General features: G+C 34.3%; 1 protein-coding gene across 1 annotated transcript; it reads left to right on the forward strand.

Moving 5' to 3' along the window:
- The first annotated feature begins 180 nt into the window (after nt 1–180).
- ALX1 (ALX homeobox 1) lies at nt 181–20,898 on the forward strand. The gene is made up of 4 exons (XM_043561724.1): nt 181–659; nt 3,516–3,820; nt 6,823–6,951; nt 20,267–20,898. The coding sequence occupies exons 1-4, from the start codon at nt 434–436 to the stop codon at nt 20,585–20,587; spliced, it is 981 nt and encodes a 326-aa protein (XP_043417659.1). The 5' UTR covers nt 181–433; the 3' UTR covers nt 20,588–20,898.
- The last annotated feature ends 1,205 nt before the right edge of the window (nt 20,899–22,103 follow it).

Raw genomic sequence — 22,103 nt, forward strand, 5'->3', positions numbered from 1 at the left:
ATGCCATTCCACTGTCGCGGCGACAATGTTTCTGGGTGTCGGGGCCTCGTCTCTCCTGGCATTTGTCTGAAATGGAGCTGTCTGTCTAACCTAGGCCTGGACGCGCCCTGCCCGGGGAAGTGAGGGAAGGTGGGGGCAGGGTGGGGGCGGAGGGGGGGGGCCGGGGTGGAGTTAGTCGCCTGCCTATTTTCATATTCATTAGAACTGGGAGGTTGCCCGAAGAGCCCAGCTGAGTTTCAAGATATAAAAGCGACTTCGGGTGCCCCCTTTCCAGCCGGGACGTATTAAAGGGCTCGGAGCCGGGCAGCTCCCGGCGCCGAAGCGCTCGCTTCCCCTTCCCTCCTCTGCCCTCCCTTCTCCCGCCCACTTGCTCCCTCCCCCAGCGCTCTCCAGCCTCCGCGCCCCTGGAGCTCCGCAACAACCTTCCAGGATTATGGAGTTTCTGAGCGAGAAGTTTGCCCTCAAGAGCCCGCCGAGTAAAAACAGTGACTTCTACATGGGCGCAGGAGGCGCATTGGAGCACGTTATGGAGACGCTGGACAATGAGTCCTTTTACAGCAAAGCGTCGGCGGGCAAATGCGTGCAGGCCTTCGGGCCCCTGCCCCGCGCCGAGCATCACGTGCGCCTGGAGAGAGCCTCGCCCTGTCAGGACAGCGGCGGTGAGTCGCCAGCCCGAGCCACGGCCGCCCTTCCGCACACCCAAGTGCGGGGACCGGTGGGCAGCGGCTGGCGGGGAGGAAGGGAGGAAGGAAACGGGGAGCGAGAGAGCTGGAGGGCGGAGGCGGGCGGTGGAACTGCGAGCGTTTTAAGGAGCAGTGTTTTGGCTGCAGCCGACTTTAAGGGGCAACGGAAGGATTAGGCACCGGATCGCGTCTGCGCGGTTCTCCCTTGGCTGTCGAGTGTTGTCCCTTGTGGGCCCCGGAGACCCTCTATCTGGGACCCAGGCGTAAACTGATAGGGCGGTAAATAGAGTGTAATCGAGTCAAGACAGGGCGCTTCCTCTGTGAGCCGGCCGCGCTGCCCCCGCAGGAGCTGAAATCGATCACCGCTCCTTGGAGGACGTCAGTGTCGTCTGGAGTAAGACGTCTTTGAGCTCCTTTAGATGAAAAACCTTAAAAAAAAGTTTTCCCAAGACCTATCGGTATTTTTCTTTGTGAAGCTGGAAGGTTGCTATGCGAGGTTGGCTTGTGGGAAGTTGTGATTTCTGATTGCTTGGGTTTACAACACAACGCACATAACATTTTTGTTAAACACCAAATCGCTTTCAGTAGCTTCGGGTAAAGAATCTCCAGTATAATCCCTCACTCCCCAATACCGTATTGTCTATTTTTCTGACTCCACATTCAAAGTCACCTAAGAACCCTTTCGGAATGCTTCTGGGTGAAATCTTCAACTTTGAACGGCCAAGTATCTCAAAGTCAAAATGTTATCAAAACAAACCATCTATCTTTTCTATCTTGTAACCCAATACAAACCTATTTTTTTTTCAGATCGCGACAGCTAAAGCAAGTTTACAATTCCAAGAGGACTTTTCCTTATCATTGTATATATTCCACAGTTAAGCTGTAAGGAGCGGGTTGCTTTAAAATAACAAACGAATTAAGTGTGAAATATTTACAACAAGCCTCCCGCCCCCTATTTTAATGGAGGGTCAAAATCTGGCAAGGTACTGGCTCATAGGGGCTGATTTTCGAAAACTTGTACACAGTAAGTTTAAAAAAAAAAAAAAGAAAAGAACTCCTATATTTTACTTATTCAGCGTTGCGAATTACTTTTGACTTGCAAAGTTAAACCAAAAATATAAGCGGGAACGATGGAGAAAATCAGCTAAATCGTTTCCAGTCAAGTATATAGAGAGACAGATGCAGTTTTTATTTTTAATATGCTAAACTTTGCCTTTCTGGTTGTATTTCAGACTGCAGTATCTTTATTTTTGGAATTCTTTTATGTATACGTAAAGTTATTTAAATGGACAGGATTAAAAAAAAAAAAACCACATGACTCTCTTGTCCTCTGTTAACTGCTGGGTAGGACTTCATCCTATTTTAAATTGTCGGGGATCCAAAATAAGAAGAGAATAGGTGATTGTTGATACGTTGACAACTTTTCAATGAACATCACACTTCTAGGATGAATTTTAATAGGACAGGATTAAGTAAGTTGGATGTGTGCAGCAGTCAGCTAAATTCAGGAAAAGTTCCTGTCTTTCTCCTGAGATGCCCTTAGCCTCACGACTGCTTCCCCTCCCCCTCCCTAATTACCGAAGTTCCCTATTTCATTCTGCTCAAGAAGACAAAACCGTATTGTTAATCAGTCATGGTTCTTCTTTATATCTACTTTTACATCACATCTTTTACATAAAGGATATTAGGCATTTCAGTTATATAGTGATTAAAGTTCAAGACATTTGTGTAATGATTAGACCAGTTGCTAAGATACATTATGAGAAAATTTAAAAACAGACAAAAACGAAAAAAAGTGTGACAATTCATTGGAAATTATTGTTCCGGCTGGGTTCACTTTTTTTTTTTTTTTTTTTTTTTTTTTTTAGTTTTTCCAGTTTCATTATATGCACCCATTGGATTTGGGTGCGTGTGTGTCACCATATGATGTATTTTTCTTTTATGTCGTACAGCAAGCATGCAACCAAAGCTGAGGGAAATCACTGAAGTTAAAACACCTCTAAACAGAATGGGAGATGACATCTTTTGTAATCTTTTCATAGATGTTTTAATTTCTCTGCTTTAGGGAAAAAAATAAAGTTTTCTGTCTTATAACATATTTCATGCATGAAACATAAATATCACATATTTAGAAAGAACCCCCAAATGAGCTTTTACACTAAAGTCTACTTAAATCTTAGGCTGTTCTATAGGAAGCACTTCCAGAAACTGATATGAAATTCATTTTTTAATTTAGTAGGTCACTTTTTGGAAAAAAAAAGATTAAAAAGCAGAAATGAGTATAAGTCAAAATATTCAAAGCATAGTAGAGACAATACCATATCTTAAATCTATAGTGTGTATTTTGTGTGGAGCAGAAAGATAAGTTGGGAAGAGTCTGGATTTGAGTTTACAGATATTCCTTAAAATTGAAATATCTTTCTTGAGCCATGTAAGTAGCTTGATTTTGTCTGCTGTGAATAAATTCACACATGATTTACATTAAATTTGGTTCACTTTAAAAAAATTGTGCTCATTATTTTTTTAATCTAGAGCATCTTTTAATTTGATCACCTTAATGTGATTATAAATTATGTGCATAAACATTACATTATTCCTGTAAAATAGAACTGTAAATCTGGCGAATAATAAGTCCCATGTACACATTTTTAAATGGCCTTAACCCTGCCCAAAGTGGATTAATAATTGTGCACAGTGGGATGACTGAATTAATACTGGCACAAGAAATCATTAACAGACTGCTTTCCTGATGCTCTAAATTCTTTCAACGTAATTTCTTCACCGAAATGTTCCACAAGCCTGAGAATTGTTGTTTTCCCCCTCTGGGTACAGTGAACTATGGCATCACTAAAGGCGAAGGACAGCCTCTTCATCCCGAGCTAAACAGAGCTATGGACAACTGTAACAGTCTCCGAATGTCTCCCGTGAAGGGGATGCCAGAAAAGGGAGAACTAGATGAACTTGGGGATAAATGTGACAGCAACGTATCCAGCAGCAAGAAGCGGAGACACAGAACCACCTTCACCAGCCTGCAGCTCGAGGAGCTGGAGAAGGTTTTTCAGAAAACCCATTACCCGGATGTATACGTCAGAGAACAGCTTGCTCTGAGGACTGAGCTCACGGAGGCCAGAGTCCAGGTAGGAGCCAAATGAAGGACTTGGGTGTGCATGTTGGGGGCCGGTGTGTGGAGATACTGTTAGAATAATTCAGTGGTTGCATTTTGCCAAAAGGAAGAAACTGATCCTCTCACTAAAGACTAGAACCATGTACTATAGCATGTAGGTCTACTAAAATGTCTTTTTCCTTGCAAAGGATTTAATCATTCACATAAATACATAAAAGAACATTGGACTGATTACATAGATATACAAATTAACGATTATTTAAAAAGAAGGGAATTTCACAAATAAATCGGATTAAAAAAAATTTTTTTTAAGTGCAAAAAACCCAGAATCATAGCTATCTATTTACTAATACATTTATTTTATTTTATTTTATTTTTCTATTTTATCAGCCATTAAGGTTCTTTTTAGGTTATGTACCAGGTGTTGGTAAGTTATTTGTGCAATGGCCCATTAATCTGTAATGTTATTGAGGTTGGAGTTATAATAAATCAAAGAAAAAAATGAAGCAATCTCACTGTTATATATACCGTAACTTATTTTCACTATGCATAAAGATCATATAGCTCTCTTATAATTTTTCTAGCTCCTGTAGTTACCAATAGTGCCGTTCCATTTGAATTTTTGAATGTAGATAGCTTACATCCCTTTTGCAGAGGCAATAGGAATAAGGATCTTGAAATGATATTAAAATATATACTCAATTACATTTATAAGTTACATTCAAATTATCAAATTGGATGGTCCAATATACTAAACTTTTAAAATCATTTGAAAAAGGAAAGTTATACTAGGTAAAGTTCTATTTCTTAGACATATTTTTATTTTTACTAGAGTTGGTATGCTTAAACTATATTTTATTACGTCTCAAGTAACATCAATTTCAGGGAATGGCCTGTTTCTTTGTTTTTACTACGCTAAATGGGAAAATACTGAATTTTGCAGTTCCCATAATATATAAGAATGGACTAATGAATAAAATAGTGAGAAATTTTGTTCTGGAAGAAAGAAGAGTAAGATTTCTTCTGAAGATTAAGCCATTGTAAGGCCTTACATCATTAAGATCACCATCTGGGGGTGCGGTATACCAAGCAGCAGGATTTTTCTTTAGTTTGTGGAGGCAAATAGCTACTTTATCATAGTTCAGGAAGTAAAGATACAGAAAGGTGATGCTAATGAAGAATTTTAGAATTGTCAAGTATTAACACTGGTCCCACGTGTGTGGTTTTTTTTTTTTTTTTTAGTTTGTCTTGTATTTATATATTTAAATTAGTTCTACTTATAACCATAAAAAAAAAATATGTTTATAGAGTGATCAGCTGGGCACAATGGATGTTTTCTTCTTAACGTTTCCTCAACTCCTGATTAATTTTTGTCTAGAAACATGCACAGAGAGCCAACCTGAACCTAATTTACTCAGGTTTTCTCTTTCCTGCTTTTCATATCAGAGTGGTAATTCACACCTATTTTAAGGAGATTATAAAGACCTTTTTCTCAGTGAAAAACCGAAAAACAAAACAAACAAACAAACAAACAACCATTCAATACTAAATTCCTTTAGTTTGCTCCTGGTGCCTCTGGAGACAGCAAGAAAATGTTTTGTTTTGTTGTTGATGTTGTTTTGAGCCCTGGGCACTGTGTGTAATACATCTTTCCCATCAATGTCCTAAGAAACCACACTGAACAGATAGCTCTCATTGCCTTCTTTCAATTGCTGGAAACTATAAAGTCCCACCTTAAATTCTCAATACGTGCTTACACATATTAAATTGAAGGTGAATATGTTTCTATAAATGTGATGGTAAAGATATAGAAGATCACAACTGAATATGAAAAAAGCAAAAATTTCAAGTAAATTTTAACAATTTGCACTTTCACGTTTGACTTCCAGCTTCTTTTCTGTTTTTTGTATTCTGGATACAGTTTTGTAAAGACTGAGGAGCTTCTTGACAGCTGCTCGTGAAATGTCTACTCAGAAATATCAAATGATGCATACTGAATATAATTTTCTGTCTTTCTTTAATTCATTAAAATATTAAAGTGAAGATTCTGGAGAGCTACAAGTGTGAATTAGTGATTATTTAACCCTCTGAAGGAGGTGGTTGTTATGATAAATATCATAAATACATAATTAGAGAAATTTGGATGACAGCTTCATGACCTTGTAGAGGCTGTACTAACTCATAGGCTTTCTTAATACTTGGTTATAACTTCCGTTGTTCTTTTATTGTCTATATTACCTGTAAGTCTTTTAAATTAGGGAAATGATTTTGAAGATTTCTGAGCATTTTCTGTAAGGGAAGATGAGTATTATAAGTGGTATAATTTATGTAATAAGTACCCTTGTATATTTTAGAACCAGAGTTCAATTTCAGATGGTTCCATTTACCTGTAGTCTTTTTTATGCTCAATATAGTATGTAATCTTAATATTTTCTGTTACTGAATAATCATGATATTTCTGCCATTGCCGTGTGTTTTGGATGTAACCTTTGTGTTTAAATTTTTCTAAGATTATCTAAGTATGGGTACAACCCAGAAAAGGCTTCACTTTGTGACATGTTTTAAACATAATTGTTTTGACAGACCCAGATATTAATTTGGTTATAGTTTGGCTGGGTTAATGTTATGTGCATAACCCCAAACTAGAAAGTTATGAATGTCTTCCATATTTGCAGCATTCTCTAAGAGGAGCATTATCTATAATAATTTGGAGACATAAAGAGTCTTCAAAATCTATAATCAAATTCCTTTTTATTTTCCAAAATGAAAAAAAAAAAGCCCAGAGGCTGAGACATATTAAATAATTTTTTAAAGTATTTCATCGCTTTCTATTAATTTATATCTCCTCTTATCAGGTTAAAATAAAAAGTAAAATTTGTGGATACTTTTCTGACATAAATTTCTTTATTAGTGATTTTGTTGACCTGGTTTGTGTCTTTCCAATTTATGTCTTCTAATGTCACCATTGCATTATCAAATATTTCTCAGCTGACATTCTACTTTTTAAAAAATTAGGTTTGGTTTCAAAATCGAAGGGCCAAGTGGAGAAAAAGAGAACGTTATGGCCAAATACAACAAGCTAAAAGCCATTTTGCTGCCACCTATGATATATCAGTTTTGCCAAGGACTGACAGCTATCCACAGGTATGGTAAACTTCACAGAATACTGATCGAGAGAAACAGATGTGGTTTGTACATTCTTAAAAGGGCTATTATGATTGGCTTTATTATAGCTAATAGTCAAGAATGAAAATTTTAACCCCCAGAAGAGTTTTTGCATGTTTTTTAGATTTTTATTAGACTGAAATATTTATTTTGTTATTTTCTTTCAGAGCCATTCATTCAAAACTATTTTAGGGTCTCTTCCTTATTGTACATTGCAACCACTGAAGTAGCCTCATTCATGGTCTAAGTCTTTTAATTACTCTACGTTTTTAACTATTCACACTCACTTCCTTTGTTAACTTTTAAAAATAAATAAAGCGTTGCTTGGCATGCTGTCTCTGTGGCTAACGTTTTATGAACTATCCCATAACCTAGTGTCAAGTGTGGTCTATGAAACATTCCGTCCCATTTTAAAAAGATCTCTTTTCCTATGTTGTCTTTTCAGCTTTGAAGTTATTCATTGTTTCAAGGAAACATTTAGCCCTTTGTTACTTAAAGCATACATAGAATTAGTACTGGACATAATTTTAAAAATTTATCACATTAAAAAACACATCCATCCTTTTATAATGGGAGCGCTCATCTCATTTTAAAGAGTATTTAGACATTCATTTTCTTCTAATTTTTTCCATTTAACTTAGAGGGTTTTTTTTCTTTTCTTTTCACACATATAATTAAGACAGTTTTTCCTAGTACTGAGTAATAGTATTCAGAACTGTATTTGATACATGATAAGGAACACTTGTATTCTAAGGAACAAGACATTTGTTATTTCATTCCTTACTGGTGAAGGATATGCATTATTATAGACCATTTTGGGTTTTTTTTAAGTTTTTTTTTTAAACGTTTATTCTTGAGAGACTGAGAGAGAGTGTGAGTGGGGGAGGGGCAGAGAAAGAGGGAGACACAGAATCTGAAGCAGGCTCCAGGCTCCCAGCTGTCAGCACAGAGCCTGATGCAGGGCTCCAACCCACGAACCGTGAGATCATGACCTGAGCTGAAGTCAGATGCTTAACTGACTGAGCCACCCAGGTGCCAGGAGAGCATTTTAAACACAAATACATGACATATATGCCGGTGGAATACTGTGATAGTTCAGTAACTGGTTTTTCGCAATCCCAGACTTACGGGTATTCATTCTCTTCATCTATAAATTCATACCTTGTGAGCATGAATTCATCCTTAAGGTTTGTGGGTCCTTGTATTCTGATGCCTTTTATGATTCTTAAAAACTTATTCAGAGACCTTCACTCTTCCACATAAATTCACCCAATTTATTAATGTAATATTATATGTGAGTAACAGTCTTAGAGATCACCTAGTTTAATCTTTCTAAAAGTCCGAGACCCATGGGAGTTAAGGAATCCTTCCATGATTCTGTTCCTTCTAGGACAGTCTATAAAGGGCTGTTACCGTTAAGCCTTTCCACTGCAGTTTACTAGAAGACCAGCAATACCTTTTGAATAAATGTCCGTACCTGCCTTTAGAAGAACCTTGTTTTTCTTACTCTTCAAAATTTATCTGAAAGTAGTTCATTTTTTTTTCTCCAGTTTAAAGCATGTGCATATTCCTACTTACCATTATAGGGCTAATGAACTTGTATTCACCAAATGCTGCTGAGTATCCTAGTTGAGTTCTGAGCAAAGTGCCATGAGGAAGTTTCCTTGGTTGGCTACAAACTCCATGAGAGCAGGCAGTACAGTGGTAGCCCAGTTATTAACACACCATAGTCCTGACTCTACCAGGCATTGTTCTAAGCAGGTTGTATATATTAACTCATTTAATCCTTACAACAACTTTATGCAATAGGTATTATTAATTATCCTCATTTTTCGTATGAAGAAACAGGCACAGAGAGGTGAGGTTTTTACTCACTTTCACTAGTGGAGAAGCCCAGATTTGATCAGAGGCAATCTGGCTCCCAAGTGCAAGATCTTAACCCTCACAATAGACTGTTTCTCCCAATGACTATGTTTAAATGGTTGAATAATTAATAAATGAATACCAAAGGAGCATAAGGCTTAAGTTGCATTATTCAGGTCTGCAGTTTAGTTCAGGTGAGCAGACACTTTACTCAGAATAAGTGAAATAATGAAAATAATAGAGATAGCACATAGTTTATAAAATTTTGAACTTTCACTATGACGAATTTAAAAATAATAAAGTTACAAACTAGTGAACTCCTTTCAAATGGACTTTAGTCTTACTAAATCTGTTCGACAACACCTATGATATATATATGTATGTATATGTATACATATTTTTTTTGCAGCTTATTTTTTTCATCTTCATTCCTTTCCTTGCAAACCCCATTTCAGTTTATGTGTTGTTGTTGTTGTTTTTCCCCCCACTTCTCTGTGCTTTGCTGGTGGTTGCCTTATCCTTAACTTCCCTTTCTTCTTCTGCACAACATAGAACATTTAGAACAGTGGCTGGCACAAACTAAGCTCTTTGTAAGAGCTTAATATTATTTAATACACTTCGTCATGCTTTTTTTCTAGGATTGTCTTGCCATCATGTTATTGTGCCTCACAACTTTAGATGTTGTCAGTTAACAGAATGAGGTAAGTAGATCGAGTAGGAAGGGAGATGGTAAAATCACATTATACATTTGATAGTCTTTTTCACTCCCACAAAGGATCAATTAAAAATATCTCCTCACACATCATGGGAATTTTGCATGAATTCTCCCTGTGGTTTTTCTGTAATTTATGTCCATTGGTTATACCACCTCATAACTTAAGTATGGCAGCAAAGATATCACATGTTGAGGCTGTTTTGACAGTATAATTCATCAACAGTAATAAATCACTAAAATCCATAGTAATTTTTTATATTGAGAAGTCATTAAATGTTTGGTTGCCAAAAATACTGAAATCAAGTGTCTCTCATTCCCCGTTGTGGGTATTGGATAAAGTCAAGAAAAGTCCATTTTAACTTAAATATGTGGTTGGATTTCTTATTTTGCAAAAAATAATTATGCTAAGATCTTGTCTCTCAAGCTTTAGCCTGAAGGAATTTTTTTTAAGTCATGTGTCTTAAAAATAGAAATTATAATCAGAAAAATAGGGACCAAAGTAGAACTCAACAATTCAATGTAATAAGGCACTGATCTTGGTTACTGTTTCTAACTATGGAAAAACATTATTAATTACCAAAAAGTTGGAAACAAGACAACTGTTTTAGAAACAGGACAGAAATAAAAAATTAACAATTTGGCAGGAAAGCAAAAGCATACACAGAAATACATGAGAAAACAGAATTGGGTGAGAAAATTGTATCAGGTCTGCTCTGTGTGGATAATAATCTTGTCAACTATGGAGGTATCTATATGTATAACATATAATAGGTTTAGTTATGAATGCTAATTAACATTTTCTAAAGTGTTCTAAATACTTTGTTTCCATTCCTCCCATTACAAAATAGTAACAACCGCCCTGATAGTAAAAATAATACCTACCGATTGAGGACTTATTTTAGGTCAGGCTTCTTTCTTACAGCTATTAGTTCATTAAATTGAAGTCCACGGGTTCAGAGCTCTTTATGCAGCATTAGCTCTGTGACCCATCACTCAGCAATGAAATAGTTCAATTTTGACCCTAAAACACCAAATCACTTCAGAAAGCAAAAATGCTTTCATTTTTTTTTAAATGTGTAAAGTAATGATATAAAGCAGTTTAAAACCGTAGACACTTTTCAGACTGTTTTCAGGTATTTTTCTTAATCTTGTCCATATTTGATAGCAAACAGGAGTGTGATACCAGTAGTATACTTCAAGGTAGTATGTTTTGATGTACTGTTTTTTTTAAAAGCCCTTTATTTGGGCTCACAATATCAGTTGTCATTTGGCAACACTATGAGTTAGTTAAGTGAAAGTGCTTGACTACTTGATGTTCTCCAATATTTTAAATAGCAACCACATGCTGAACCTATTCCTTGTGCTATGCTGAATCTGTTCCCTCTATGTTGAATTCCCTTCCCCTCACCTAGACTGTATTTCCTCCAGGAAACCTTCTCTCAATTCTCCTTCAATCAGCACATGACTTTCTCACTGGCAAAGTGGTAGACTGTATACGGTCCACCCCATTTATAATATAACGTATTTATATTTTAAAAAGATTATTCGGTACTTAACTTTGTATTACAACAGTATTAAGCAAATTATGTATACACTCAATAGATGTGAAAAAAAGTAGTTTCACTTCAATATTCTGGGGTACATTATGAACCCAAAATTAATCAATTCCCAGGAAAACAGCTGATTTCTGAATCTCTGCCATTAACCACCCCTGTGGTGTTAAGCAGTTAACTTCTCTCTGAGTCTCAATTTCTTCCTCTGTTGAACAGAATAGATTAGGAAGATTTTGCAGAATCCTTTCGGCTTAATTCTTTTTCTCCCAGAGTTACTTGTATTTAGGCAACAAACATATGCTAGGTACTGTTTTAGGCATGGAGATTATATAAATTATCTAGACAAAATCTCTTGCTTTTTGGACAGATTACAAACTAGGTCATCTTCATACCAAATTCTGCAGACACTTCCTGATGCAAACTATACCCAGCAGATCAAAAAGGCATTTGTGTCTTTGAATGAAAAAAGCAAGCATCTATCAACGGTAGATTCTAATTTGCTTCTAATTCATTAATGCCAAAGCATTTCTTCAAATAATTATTTTGTTGAATAAAATATTTTGTCAGGGTATAAACATTTCTAGAGGATGATAGCCAGCCTTCATTCTTATAAGAAACCCTAGTTCCATGCCCTCAGGTTTGGCTCAGATCACATATGCATTAACTTGATCATTTACTTGCTGGAAACTTTGGATACATTTCCTGACTTCCTTATCTTCAGATTTCTTTATTGGTGAAATGGAGGTATTGTTGGTGCTACAGCTGGTGGTGTGGATGATGATAAGGACCATTATCCTAATACTTTTTCTGTTAGTGAGAGGATTATATTAATTTCCTGTCTGTGTAACTAAATCATGGGACTTGAAAAGGGCTAAGGTGTTAATGTTTGACTATGAGCTTCACAGTCAGGTACTTGTGGGTCCAAATCCTGCCTCTGCTACTTAACAGATTTTAGACCTTTGGCAAATGAATTAACCTCTAGGAATATTTCTCCTCATTTATAAAATGGGTATAAAAGTTCATATGATGTTTGTGAGGATTAAACATAATAGTTTCTGCAAAGTACTCAGGACATTGACTAGTAAATAACAAGTGCTCTATAAATAGAAATAATTCTATAATAGCCATTAGTCATTATGAATTCTACAGTAGAGAGATAGCTAAGTGGTGTGAATGTTCTGTTATTGTAGCATTTAAACTAATCCAATTTTTTAGTAACTTTACTATTTAAGGATCTAGGGAAAGACCAAATTCAGTTATATGTACTTTCCTCTTTAAATTGGGACAACCAAATATGGTAACTTAAGGAATGTTTGAGTATATTCTTAATCCACCAAAATTATTTTCTCATGAAGAAAATATTTTCATCAAAAATTTTAAAAGGTTTGAAATTTTTTCCCACCAAAATTTTCGATGTGGTTTTACTTAGTGGATAGTGAGAATCACAACTAATTCAATGTTTACCTAATATACAAGGGGACCCGTGCAGTATCTTGCTTTCTGTTGTTTAATTGATGACTTTATAAATATATGCCACTTGGAGTTAGAATATACCAGAAGTGGGATTCAAGTTATAAATAACTGGTAGTCATTGGAGTAATTTAAAACACCGATTAAAGCTGTACAACATTTCTAGTTTAACAAAGTCTGTTTCAAATGTTGTAATCATGCAGTTTTTTTAAAGGAAATGTTAAAGTTTCTATAAGCTAGTGATTGCGAAAATACTGCTCACTCCCCCCTTCTTCCATCATCAGTGCTTTCTGTTTTTTCCCCAAACATTTGAAAAAAGTAAATAACCAAAAATCTTTTTTAAATGTTCAAAATATAGCTATGCTTGATGCATTGTATAATAAATATTCTCATATCTATGTAACAACCAGTGAAATGGTCCCATAGTGATACAGTGAGGCTTCCCTTATGAGGGATGGAGGGGTAAAATATTAACATCATTAGGTTAGCAAGTCATATTGATATAAAATTGATGATTTAATTAAATGTATAAAAATATGTACATGTTGTATATATATTTGTATGAAGAATATTTCATATATATGTATAAGTGTATATTTAACGTAAGTTCTATGTAGCATAAAGGCAGGTCTTCTCAGCATCATTTAAGTGAATATGCAGCTGGACACAAACGGAATAATTTTTATTTTGTTGAAAACACAAACACTTTTTTCTTCAGAGATGAAAAAAATTACCCTGCAAAAGAAGCAAAGCACATTCAAGTTTTAGATTATGACTATAGACATATTTTTTGAAAAACATGATATTCAATTTAATATGACTTAATGACTTTAAACACGAAGAATTACTTAGCTGATTTTTTTTTTGTGGTTTTTTGTTTGCTTTTAATAGGCAATTGGTGTTAAAACATTGAATTTATCTGAATTGGTCATAAGTATTTTATATTTTGAGAGGAAAGAACAAATTAATAAATTGAATAGATTTCCAAAATAAATCATTACAAAAAATGTAAAAATAAATTACTGAAGAGTGCCATTGCTGTTTATACATATAAAAACTACTCTGTGGGTGATAGAGAAGGACCAGGGGGAAAATTAAACCTGGGAAATCTGTGGGTTAAAACCTGTAGTAGACATTGTTATTGTTAGTGTGAACCTACGCTATATAGTTTAATACAGAGTTTTATGCTTGCCGTATTTATTAAGCCTCATGTTTGTGTGTTTTTTTTTTAATTCTAAATCAAGGAGCATTAAATAAAAAAAATTACACAAACTCACAGTTGATTTAAAATCACAAAAATAAAATTCCAACTTTGTGGTTAACACATACAAGATGAAAATAATGGATAAATTTACTCAGGATTTTAACAATAAATTCAAAGCTCGTATATGACACCAAGTGGTAATCTCTAAGTTTCAAAATATTTTGCGCAAATCAAAAAATTTGCATATTTGATTCATGTTTTAAGTCATTAATTCACAAGGGAAACTTGATTTATATTTTAATCTTTGTTTCTTATAATTGTGGATTTTGCTTTAATTGGGAAATTGTGTCATTAAAAATGAATCAAGCACCATCAACAATGGCTGTCATGCATGAATTAAAATACATGAAAAATAGTGTTACAAACAATGGAAATGTGACTTTAATGGAAAGTCACTCGTACTTGTCCTAAATCCCTATACACATTTCTAAGATGGAATTTTATTTAAAAAATCAAAGTAGTAGTCAATACTTAATGTATGACCCTTTCCTGATAAATAATTACTAACCACTTTAGCATAATGATGCTATATGTTGAAAAGATATATTTTTGAAATTTTTGAAATGTAAATTGATTTTTTTAAATTAATTATATATTATCTGAAATTTTGTATGTGAAAATTACACCCAATAAGTAGGGACTGATGAAAATGTACCCTTATTTCTATCTTAGGTAGTATCTAACCATGCTCAGATTAATGCTTTTCCCTTCATAATTAATTTCAATTGAGATTTCCGCCCCCTCCCTCCCCCAGATGGACAAAGTATCAGTGTTTGAGACTTATTCACTTTTTCTCTGATAGCAAGTGAGGCTTACTCACTGGCAGTAAATTCACTATTTATAAAAACGTTTATACTCTTTCTCCCTGCCAGGAACTTACTAATGTGGTGGTTATTGATGTAGTTACTATAAAAGTTAATGGGACCCTGAAATTAGTCAACAGCTAAAGTATCCACAAGTTGCTAAGCAAGTTATTAATATTATGTCACCTTAATTTTAAAGGAAGTGATATACTACTACTAAGGAATATAATGGCCTCTTAAAAAACTGCTTTTGCAAAATGTGATGTTGGAATTTTTTAAGAGACCATATAAAAAATCTGGTAAATTAAATTATATAAGTGATAATGTGGTAATAAATATATATAGTAGTATTGAATAATATATAAAGTGGTCAGTAAATGTAAACCTTCTGTCAAAAAGGAATAACCAAAATCAACTTTTGGATTTTAATGCAAAAAGTTATTGTTTAAACATTATTACAAACATAACTTTGTGAATCCCTGATTTATATCTTTTTAAAGCAACCTTTAACTCCCACAGGGAAGTGTGTAAGCATATGATGGGAGGGCATGAGGGTAGCATGGTGTATGTGTGTGTGTTTGTGTGTGTGTGTGTGTGTGTGTGTGTGTGTGTGTGTGTACATATGGACATCAGGGCCAGGTAAGAACAGTCTATATATAGAGGAAGAGTAAGGTTAAATAAACTTGCTTTGGTAGAAAAATATTAGTTTTAGAGTGCTTTAAAATTAAGGAACGGTTGTTACTCATTTGTTTTCACGTTATATACTAAATTCTGTAGGGTAGTGTCTTCTAAATAGCACAAACATTAGGATATAGAATATATAATGCTGTCATGAATCTATTTGATGTTTTTTTATACATCGTGATACTTTGCAACTAACAGAAAGACTAACAGACTTGCATTGTTTAACATTCTTTAAAAGTACATAGTGTTGCTTACTGCAGTAGAGATCAGCAAATATATTAAAAATATACACCAGGTTTAGTTATACTAAAATTTTCTTAGTAGTTTTGATTTTACAAAGAATATATTTGTATCAAGTTTCTAAGGTAAAGGTAAATGAGATTTATAATTTTTATCCATTGTTTACCATATTACTTCAAGTCATGATGAATATATATCCACAGTGAAGAATCGTGTGTGTGTGTGTGTGTGTGTGTATGTGTGTGTGTGTGTAAAATACACATATATATTGACTCTTTCATTCCTACGTGTTACTTTTAATTCCTCAGAAGGAAAATGAGTGTTAAATGAATTTGATTTCTGTTTGGAAAGAATCAGACAAAAAACCCAGCTTTCCTCCAAAACTCAAAGTCATGGAATAATTAAGTGTTAACTTTTTGTTTGATTAGAAAAACATTAAGGAGCAAATGTTCAAAGTAGAGTATAGTTAAGTCAGCTGAACTTCCATTCATGCTAATGGGAGGCTGTTGGCTACGTTCCCTGGACAATGCTTTGAACGTACCCCTAGAACTTTTTAAAATGTTGTGAAGCACATTAAAGCATGGAATGTTTTTTAGATTTTCTACTCCTTTTAAACAGAATAAAGAATAAAAAATGTAAAGGCAGGCAGACTTTTTTTTTTCTTTTTTTTTGGCACATGGGAAAGAAGGATGTGGACATTATTTAATAATGGTGTTCCTGGTTGTGAGTCTCTTGAATGTTATACAGTTAGAAGCCCATAAAAACACCCCCAAATTTATCTGATACTGGACATTGCCATTGTAGATGTCTTAGAAATAGTTCAAAAAAGAAAAGTAGTGATCCTATTCAGAAAAACATTCTTTCATTTCAAAATTTAACAACAAATACAATATTTCTTTTAATGAGTCAGCAAGGTTTTTTGTGGCTTCTCTGTTGACAACAGTTTTAGACAAAATGACTTGTACATTCCAGCACATAGTTCTCAAATGACCACTTATATAGGGTGGCAGAGGGATGGAGGGGCCATAGACTGAGCCCGCCTTTAGAGCAGTAGATTTCTTAAACTGTAAGCTCTAACAGCTTTGTTCTTTGATCAAATACTGCCTTTGGGGAAGCTTAAGAAAAGAGATTTGTGTCATAATTGCCTAAGATATTTGAAGATTTTCACGTGTAAGAAGGATGCTGCTTATTCTGTATCATTTTAAAGAAAAGAAATAGAATCAATAGACAGAGGAAGATAACAGCTCACTTTTTTTACAGAACTCTCCAAAAGGGAATGAAACATTTTTAAACAGGTGAGCTTCTTATCACAGGAACCAAACATAGTTGAAAATTTACAAGGACTTCAGTAGTGTCTCCTAATCCCAGGTTATTTTCAGAATTCATGTATTATTGTCATTATTTTAATACAGATCCCATAAACCACACCACACGCTTGATGAATTAGAATCCTCGAGATATATCTGTAATGAAGAATAAGTATTTAGTAGGAAAATAAAACAACCTAGGGAAATACAGTCAACAGGGTCTGGGGATGAAATTTTCACAATAATTGTCAAGATTATACAGAATGGTGATTATAGAGCTCAAATCATGAAGCAAATTTAGATATACAGTATTAGCATAAATTGTCCATAAAATTTCCATTACACCTCCAAGATGGATCAGTTCAAATTTCATATTCTTAAAGATTTTAAAGTCCTCTAAAAAATTGTATTAAGTGCTTATCATATATTGTGTTAGGCTGAAGGATGAGAAAAGGGTTACGAGCAAACATCAGGGATTTTGCTTTCAGAGAATAGAACCTATGAATCCCCCAAAAGTTGGGATTATGAATGTGTAAATAAGCAACTTCAACCTATACGACTAGTTTTTATATCATTGTAGCATTTCTTAAGATTTCCTGGGTTCAGATTTTACCTCCACAATTGGAGTTACATGTCTTGGGTAAGGTTATTAAACTCTCTGTTCTGTTTTACCTTTTACAAAATGGGGATACTAAAAACAAGGAAACATCTTTTAGTGTATTGAAATGATTAGAAGTCTTCACAGTGCATTAAATACCATGTCCGACACGGTAATTAATTAATAACCATTAGCTATCATGAGCATGATTTTGATTGTCGTCATCAGATGTTTAATCATCCAGAGGGAATGCTTCAGAGGAAGCAAAATCTCAATTCACTGGGGATATTGTCTTTTATGCTTTGCATCGAACTTTCGATATCAAAACCAACGAAAACCCTAAAGTCAAATGAAGACATTCCAGAAATTTTTAAATGAAACAAAGATATGGGAGTGGAGGAGATACAGATCATGGAAGTAGGACACATCATTAAAAATGTGCTACAGTATTACTACCCATGGGAATACCTGGGTATCTTTTCAAATCCAACTAAAATATTGCTGTAGTAACTTGCTTCACCAATCTGTTCTGTTCAGAAAACATTTCTTTCTATATGCTAGAAATTCTTTCACCAAAAGTAACACATTTAACTTGCTAGATCACGTCTAGGTAAGAAGTTTTGATCAAAATAAAAATATTTGTCCAGGTCATCAAAAGTGGAAAATTTATTTTCAATTTACAGGTAGATTAATGTGAATTATTTTAAGCATAGAAAACTTCTTAAATTTACATTCATAGATTACTTTCCTTGCCTTTACTGTCCTAACTTTCCTTTTTTTTTATACCTACTTAGTAAATATGTTTCTATGCATTTGGAATATGAGTAGATGGTTTTAATAGTAAATTTCAGCAATACTATGTGTAAATTGAGGAATCTTTTAACAAACTTAAAATGTAAAGTGTTTCTCTACCACTATTTTGCCTTTCATTTATTTTTTTTTTCAAAAATAAGCAAGCAAGTTCACTTTCATTTCCTGAAAGCCCTTTTGTCAGACATGTGACTGTGGTTTTTGCAGTGTAGCACAATGTTTGATTGAATGTCAGAGGAAAATCACCCAGATCAAGTTAGAAGAGCTAGGTTGACAGAGTAATGACATTAACAGTCCTTCTTGTTGGTCTGAGATACATAACTCAGCAATCAGTGGCACCAATCATTATATTTTGGCTAAAGTGGGATTCATTTAGTAGAATCAGCCAAAATTAAAACAACATAGCCCACGATGACTTAAAGATGAATAGAATGCACAAATCATTGTATATATATTTAGACATGTCTCACAGATTTAATATATTTATATAAATACACATATACATATTTATATAAATATAAATATACATACACATATTTATATAAATATACATACTTATATAAATATATACATATTTATATAAATATACATACATATTTATATGTATATATCTTGAGTAACAGAACATCTCTACCAGTTTAATCTAGAAGATTCATTTACATTTTATGCTATTAATTGAAAATAAGTTGTCTTAAAAAGTACGATTTAAGCATGGGTGTGTGAGACTACATCAGGGGCTATATGTAGTAGACTGGAATTTTTATGTAAAAGTAAATATAATAAAACATAATTTGTGTATATGTTAAAGAGAATCGATGATTCTATTCTGATTGTCATGATTTTAAAAAAGGAAACCAGATGTGATAAACATGGCATCTATTGTAATAATATAGCAAAAGGCATACAGGTTTTAAATTTCATCTTCTAAGGCTCAAACTCTGTCCCATGTTCTACCATTCAACATTTTCCCCCAGCTCCTGCTGTTTGTCAGGATTTTTCTCTGTGCTTCTCAGTAATGCATGGGATCACTGTTTTCTCCCTGCCTTGTTTAAATAGCTGGTCTAAGACACCTCCTAATACAAATTTTACTTAGTGTTTCCTTTACATGCTAGTAACTTTAGATAAATTTGTATTTGTTGTTTCCTATATAGATTTAATAAGAAATGTGAATTTCCTGGGTTCAAATGACAACCTAGTTTTCAATCTTATGTAAAATGTTATATATAGTACTTTATACTCACAGGATATTTTTGCCAATACTAGCACATTTTTCTCAGTTTTGCTTTTATGATTTGGTAATGGTCATGTGTTTGAATTTTAAATTATTTTACATGTCATAATTCCATTGCAACCTGACCATATCACCTGTAAATCATAGAACAAATGTTTAAAATATGTATAGATTGCTCAGATTCACAGAGCTATGTATTTGAGGCTCTAGGAAATAAAAATCAATGAACGGGTAAACATTTCTGATAATGAATTTGATTAAAAGTTTCTACAGAGTAAATAGCCTAATATCAGGAATGGTTGCCAACAAAAACTGTCACACTGAGTCTAACTATGAACGTTAAAAACTGTGATTGTGTCATTTTGCTTAGATGAAGACTATATTTAAACTTAAAGCCGTATTTTAAACTGCTTTTCCAAACATATGAATTTGTCATGAATCATGACTAACTCGTCTAGATTTCATATTCAAATCATGACTATAAAAAGAATACTCAAGAGATTGACATGTTTTGAGACTATTTTATGTGGTCAAGTGTGTGGGTTTTGGTGATCTATTAGAGTATAACAAACTGGAAGAATCTTTCAAGTAATTATTTTTTAGTAATCCCTTTATGTACTCAGAATATAATGACAGACCACCCAATGGGAGCAAACAATGAATTGTTGACAAAATTTAGTAAACACTGTTTAACAAATGTAAGGGGACAAAAGTGAGAATGCGTAAATGTAATATTTGTTGTTTTATATATTCCAGATTCAGAACAATTTGTGGGCAGGAAATGCGAGTGGCGGTTCTGTGGTTACTTCAGGCATGTTACCACGTGACACTTCCTCTTGTATGACACCTTATTCTCACTCGCCTCGGACAGATTCCAGTTACACAGGGTTTTCACACCACCAGAACCAGTTCAGCCACGTGCCCCTCAACAATTTTTTCACTGACTCTCTTCTGACTGGGGCTACCAATGGACATGCATTTGAAACAAAGCCAGAATTCGAAAGGAGGTCTTCCAGTATTGCAGTCCTTCGAATGAAAGCCAAGGAGCACACTGCCAATATTTCATGGGCCATGTAACATACAGTACTCTTTTATTTTTCTTTTAATGGCAAAGTAAAACATTCTATTTCTCATATTTAAAGGATACCACAATAAGCTGCTGTGTGTGGAATTGCTAAAGGTCAAGATATACAGTGAGACCAGCTTAAATGAATAGTCGTTATTATTTAACATTAAAATCTAAGAATGAACCTCTGGAAAGACGAAATAGATTTACCATCCATCAGTCTCCACAAACGCTGTTTTAGTAGTAACATTTTTTTTTCTATTGTACAAGTCGATGAAATACGATCATGCAACTTCTTAAAAGAATAAATGTATTAAACAAATTCCTCTGTTATAGATTGATTTATGTCAGTTCTGAATAACAAGAAATCCCTTGTAAAATAATACCTGATAAAGGAGGAAATGCACTGGGGAACAGGTCCAGATACCAAAGCTGTCAGGTAGATATTGAAGCAGCATGTTTCCGGGAGTTCACTGTTATTTCTCCCTCTCTGGCTGTAAGACACAATGGCATAGTTCGGGTCTCAAAGGTTTTTTACCTATGGATGTTTTAGTGAATTTCCATTCCGTGAAATAGCACTCTCCTACAATGGCCAGCATTTGCATGAAATATTTGGGCATAGTTTCCTGAAACCATGTGGCTAAAGGTGATAACTGAAATATTCCAGTGTGATTTAAAATCTAGTCAGGAGAGTAGTTTCTATAAATGCCATCTTTTACATGAAAAAGCACCGACTCAGCAGAAAAGCCAACACTGACTCACCTCACCGATTTAGTATTAACACACTAGAAAAAAAAGTAAGTTACAAAACCTCCTGCTTTTAAGCTAAAATTGTGTCGATTACACTGTACACACAAACATCTAATAAATACACGAAAAGAAGGATTTTTGATGTGTAACATTATGCTTTATTATATTAGGAAACATTTTCAGTTAAAAGAGCAGCAAATCTGAACTTATATTTATTTCATAGGCTTATGCCAGTGCACATGTGTGCGTGTTTGTTTTTTGATATATAAGCTGTAAGCATTTTTTGCTACTGTGGTTTTGCATAGGGAATTAAAATGTCAGAAGGCTCTCTAAAATTTCTGGTGGAAAAGAAAAGAAAAATACTTTGCATCTGGAAAATTGCTAACCCCTTTGATTTACTTCTCCTCCCTTTCCCCTGTCACATTCCAAGCTTTTTCAGATGAGTGAAATGTCAACCTCCTTAAAATACTCTTAATTCATAAAGGCAAAGTAAATTAATTGAAATGAAGATGGCTCCCATGGCTTGGATCACAGCAAGGTCTGCTCTTTGTATGCTCTTAGAATCTTCCTTGTGGCTCCTCCAGCCTTTAGGAGTATGCTTGGAAGCCGTAAAGGCTAAAGGACAGGAATAAGTGAATTTTAAAAATTAAATTTCAGAAAAAAGTACTTAAATCCAGTGTCTACTTCTCAGTGGGAAAATATTTACAGCAGTTAGACATCTTTTGTAATGAAAGTTTAAAATCAAGCAGATGATGAGTGATGTCCTAAACAAACATT

The sequence above is a fragment of the Prionailurus bengalensis genome, chromosome B4 (assembly GCF_016509475.1).
Source record: "Prionailurus bengalensis isolate Pbe53 chromosome B4, Fcat_Pben_1.1_paternal_pri, whole genome shotgun sequence".
NCBI lineage: Eukaryota > Metazoa > Chordata > Mammalia > Carnivora > Felidae > Prionailurus > Prionailurus bengalensis.